Source organism: Lepidochelys olivacea (assembly GCF_965140295.1).
Source record: "Lepidochelys olivacea isolate rLepOli2 genome assembly, chromosome: 11".
NCBI classification, from domain to species: Eukaryota; Metazoa; Chordata; order Testudines; family Cheloniidae; genus Lepidochelys; species Lepidochelys olivacea.
The window spans coordinates 19228891-19233619 of NC_140421.1; the positions used below are offsets into that span (position 1 = coordinate 19228891).

The window sequence follows — 4729 nt, forward strand, 5'->3', positions numbered from 1 at the left end:
TACAAACATGATTTCAATTTTTTCTGATGTGTATTATACAGAGTGGGAGTTTAACTTGGATTGCATATAATTACATTAAGTGTAAAATCTCCTTTCAAAATATCTACACACTGCCAATCTGATTTGTTACATGCAGATATCAGACAGCACCTGGAAAAACAGCACTTTATGGAAGTTGCATACTTACCATGAGCAGTTAGAATCTCATTCTAATGTGGATGTTTTTGATTTTCCTTAAGAGGCTGATAGCACCTGTTAAGGTGGTTAAATGGACTTTCTGGGTGTAGTATATTACAATAAAGGAAGCTGCTTTTCTTTTTTTCCCCAAATAGCCATTAACAGTTTAACTGAAGTGGGGATAAGCTATTGTAAATGCAATGTTGGCTACACTAAGTGTGTGTTTTAATGGAAAAAGCATTAACAAATTGGTACAAAATAAATGCCCTAAGCTGCTCAGTTGTCTGTATTGATAACTATAGTTTGTTTCATCACTGGACAAGCAATATATATGAAACCTCTTGTTTTCCCCTAGACCCATATCAGATGAGTTATGTTGGTTTCAAAGATTGAACATTAATAACTGCAACTCAAAGTGGTAAGAAAAATAAAGTATATGAAATTAAGACCTGAAGAACATACCAAAATAGTTTTTATCATGTACTTTTATTAACAACCTTACACAGCAGAGTTTTGCAAACCAATCCATTACTGAGAATTGGAAAAAAAAAATCTAACATTTGACAGAAGAGGCTTTGGTTATAAGTGACATTGTCTACAGCAGAATTAAACTATTGTAAACCAAACAGCTTGGGGGGTGAGGGGGAATTCTTGAATATCAATCAAAAGAATTTTTAACAGGAACACATTTGGAACATTTACATACAAACAACAGAAAAACATTTTCTAAATTTTAAACAGTCACTTTCTACACTCTAAAAGTGTTTAGTTCACGTATCTATACAACCAGACAAGCACTAAAACTTCATGAACTAACCACTTGTCCACAGGTCCTGCCTAGACACTTTGCCATCAACAAGAAAGTGTTTATATAAATAAGTCAATTGAACTTCACAGAAACTAAAAGAAAATATAAAATTCCAACCGTAAATAAAACTGTACATTATGGTCAGTCTTGTTTTTTCTGAAATCTTGTGTAACTTCTTAAAAAAAATGTTCTTTATTACAAAATGATGAGAAGGAGACTGTGTTAGCTGGAATGAAAACTTGAAGACTCTGACTCTGTAGAAACAGAAGAATGTCCCCCACGTTTACCTTTGGAAAGGATCTTAAGGCTCGATCCTCTGCTAACTGATGTCAAGGCATTTTGTGCTGATGTTTTGAATTTGGCACCCAAGAAGGCATAAAGAATCGGATTCAGGCAACAGTGGAAAAATGCTATGGCTTCTGTAATAGAGATCCATTTGTGTACTATCGTCTCAAAGCTGCAGTCATGCCTGATGACTCCAAGCAGGATGAAGGTGTCTGTGCTGATGCCAATGTAGTAAGGCAGCCAGCAGGCAAAAAAGGCAAGGATGAGAATGACTGTAGTCTTCAATGCTTTGCGCTTCTGGTGACCCTTGGAGTGTGACAGCTTAGAAATTATAATACAGTAGCAAATCAGGATTATTAGACCAGGCAACACAAATCCTACCAAAATATGCTGAAATCTGAATGAAATCAGCCAGTTGTCATGAGGGTAGACGCGATCACATACATACCTTCCATCTACTTCACTGGTACTGGCAAAGATTATATCAGGCACTGTCAAAAGCATGGCTGGTAGCCATACGCCTATGTACACTACCTTTTCAGCTAACAGCTTTCTTGGTCTCTGGCTATTGGTAGCATGGACTATCGCCAGGTAACGATCTAAACTTATGAAGGCCAAAATCAGGACACTGCTGTATAGGTTGACAGTGTAAATGACATGGACTGTCTTGCACAGAAAGTTCCCGAAGTACCAGCTTATAGCTGCATCCACAGACCAGAATGGCAAAGTGATGACAAACAGGAGGTCAGCCACTGAAAGGTGCAACCTGTATTTGTCGGTCATGCTTCTTAATTTCTTCTGGTAGCCCATGACAACGATAACCAATCCGTTGCCAATGATTCCGGTCAGGAAGATGATGGAGTAGATGACTGGCAAAAAGATACGGTTGAAATTAGCATTTTCATGCCCAAAGCATGGCTCTTTGAAGTCCCCGTAGTCACGGCCAGAACCAAGCTCATCAGTGCCATTATCAGGAAATTCAATGGTGAACCCAGAATACAGCTACAATAAAATGAAAGAAAAGCTGTTAGACCTCAACTCCACCTCTGCTAAGACTTTTCACTATGTACAGATATTTTCACATTAATGTCTAAAGAGCCTCCTAAGAAGGTATGGTCAGGGGACAGGAAAAGCCATCCAAATACTAATAAAAAAACCATAGTAAAATGAAGTTTATGTTAAACTTAATTATCAAAACAATATTTAAAATTTTTGATCACTTCTACTTCATTTTCCCCTTTGGGAAACATGAACCTTGGGAACAATGTTTGTGTGTGGGGAAAGGGCGCAAAGGATAATTGCCACTCTCTGAAATGTTACCCTGGTTTCAGTACACTTATTGTATCATGTTTTTAGCAGATTCACCTTACCAATGGAAAAGGTCTATTGCATCGTCTAGCCCATCCCCTGCTACTGTAGGATAGCTCTCCCAAGAATATCACTCATAAGAACAGTTTCATTTTAATTCTTACTACAGAAGTGTAGAGGTCCATAAATAAGCATCCTCTAACCAGTAACACGGCTTCCCCAGATCTCCCCCTAATTCAGCTAATGCTATCGAGAGAAAACAATAATAGTGAGGGTTCCCTGCAGAGGAGCAACTGACAGTTCCTCAGAAGAGGTGACCTCTTAACTAGAGGAGATCCACAACCCTTAGAAAGGTCACCATGAGCAAACATCTTTCCCTCCCTCTGCTGTGGTTGCAGGGGCCCATGGGACTAAGAGGGATTGTTGGAGCCGAGCTGGTGTTGAATTATGCCCGCTAGTGAAAAAAGGAAGCGAAACAGTGGAGGCATCAGGCATGCAAGTGCATCAGGAAACCACCAACGGCTAAGCACCAATCTGGCAAAGCAATACAGGCTGGAAGGAATGACCACTCTTATGCAATTACTCTTTATTTATATACATATAGTATTTGCATAGGGTTTATGCATCCTAGGAGATCATAAGGAGCGAGAGTGTGGGTACTCATAGTCCACCACCACATCTCCAAGGTATCAGGCGGCTGATGCATCCTGGCTCGAAAGCACTGCAAATCCCCAAATCTGGTAGCTGGCCCCAAAATTCCACTGACTAAACTGAAAAAACAGTAGAGCCAACAACAACAATCCAGTGCTGCAAAACCTGTATCCAGCACTTTGGGCACCCTAGGAGCAATTTGACTCGTTCTGTGTTTAGACACTGGAATTTCGGGGCTGGCTGCAACAAATAGGCTTGCTCCAAGTGGATCCAACTTTTCTTTTTTTTAGCAAACTCATCACGGCGGCACCATCCGCCCGAAATCTTACATTGTAACAGCGCGCTCAAGCCAGCACGGACAGCCCTTGTCATTAACACTGGGAGAGAAGGCAGCAAGGACCGAAGGAAAGTGTTCGAAATTCATCGTTCACTTCAAGTCTGACAGCTCCGCTTTAAAACGCCTAAGGGGCCGCAAGCAGAGCAAGAGGCTGGGGACCAAACCCCGCCCTTTCACCCTCTGCAAACCCCGCCAAGTTTTAAGGGGGCTCAGAGCCTGAGTGCGGGACTCAGCGCAGGTCTCTCCGCCCGCCCTGCAAGTCCATCTCCGGGCGCCTCCCAGGCGCCCGCTGTGAAAGGAGGGAGAAGAGAGGCGAAGTGCACACCGGATCCCGTCAGGCGAAGGCAGCCGCCGCCTCGCCCCTTGCGCCCCCCGTCTCCAGCCGCGCAGAGAGGACGCGCCTGCCACCCGCAACTGGCCCCAGGTCTCCGTGCACTTTTGTTGGCAAACAGCTGGCACAGGGGTGCCTGTGCGGGCTCCTGGCGGCGGCCCCGGTGCAAACAGCTCCCGCGCCGCGGCAAGCGCTGGGGGCAGGCTCCCGCCCGCGCCCCGTGCCCGCCTTCGTCCCCCCAGCTCCGCCGCACTTACGTCCAGGGTGTCCGCGGCGTCCGCCATCCCCGCCGCTCCTTGCCTCCGAGCTGCCCACGAGTCTCGCTGCGCTCCGCAACTTGCTGCCGCGCCGCATACAATCCGGAGTCCCTCGGGCGCGCCCCGGACTCTTATAATCCCCCCGCTCCTCCTCCTCCCCCCCCCCACCCCCCGCGCTCGGTGGCAGCCTGCCTGTGGCTCCTCCCCGGTGGGGGGTGTCCGCCGCATATGCCCCGTCCGCCAGTGAGCATGTGCGGCTGCCCCAGCCCCAGCCGCTGCCTGCGGGTCCGGGGGTGGCGCGGGCTACCCATTCGGGGAGGGGAGGCTCTGCCAGGCTGCTGCCGGTGCCCTGCCTCTTGTCCTGCGGCCGTTCCCGCGGGGCGCCGGGTACCCCGACAGCCAGGGCTTTGCTCTTGCACTCCGCCTTCCTGCGGAGAGTCTGCTCTCCACCTCCGGACTGGAGCTGTGGTAGCCGGCGTTGGGGAGGGGGGAAGCAGGCTGGTAGCCCCTCTCAGCCAGTACCCTGTGCTGCGCCATGGGGCCCTGGCTCGCTCTCATAACAAGGGCACTGTGCT

The 4729-nt window shown here is 47.0% G+C and overlaps 1 protein-coding gene across 1 annotated transcript; it reads right to left on the minus strand.

The window, feature by feature from the left end:
• Positions 1–666: 666 nt before the first annotated feature.
• CXCR4 (C-X-C motif chemokine receptor 4) lies at positions 667–4267 on the minus strand. The gene is made up of 2 exons (XM_084644043.1): positions 4155–4267; positions 667–2272 (listed from the first exon to the last, which is right to left on the minus strand). Exons 1-2 carry the CDS (start codon positions 4179–4181, stop codon positions 1208–1210), a joined length of 1092 nt encoding a protein of 363 aa, XP_084500169.1. The 5' UTR covers positions 4182–4267; the 3' UTR covers positions 667–1207.
• Between the last annotated feature and the right edge of the window lie 462 nt (positions 4268–4729).

Coding starts and splice junctions, on each gene's coding strand:
- CXCR4 (XM_084644043.1), bottom strand. CDS start 4,181: ATGGCGGACGCCGCGGACACCCTGGAC. Junction 2,273..4,154: donor ACGCCGCGGACACCCTGGAC/GTAAGTGCGGCG, acceptor ATTTTATTGTAG/CTGTATTCTGGGTTCACCAT.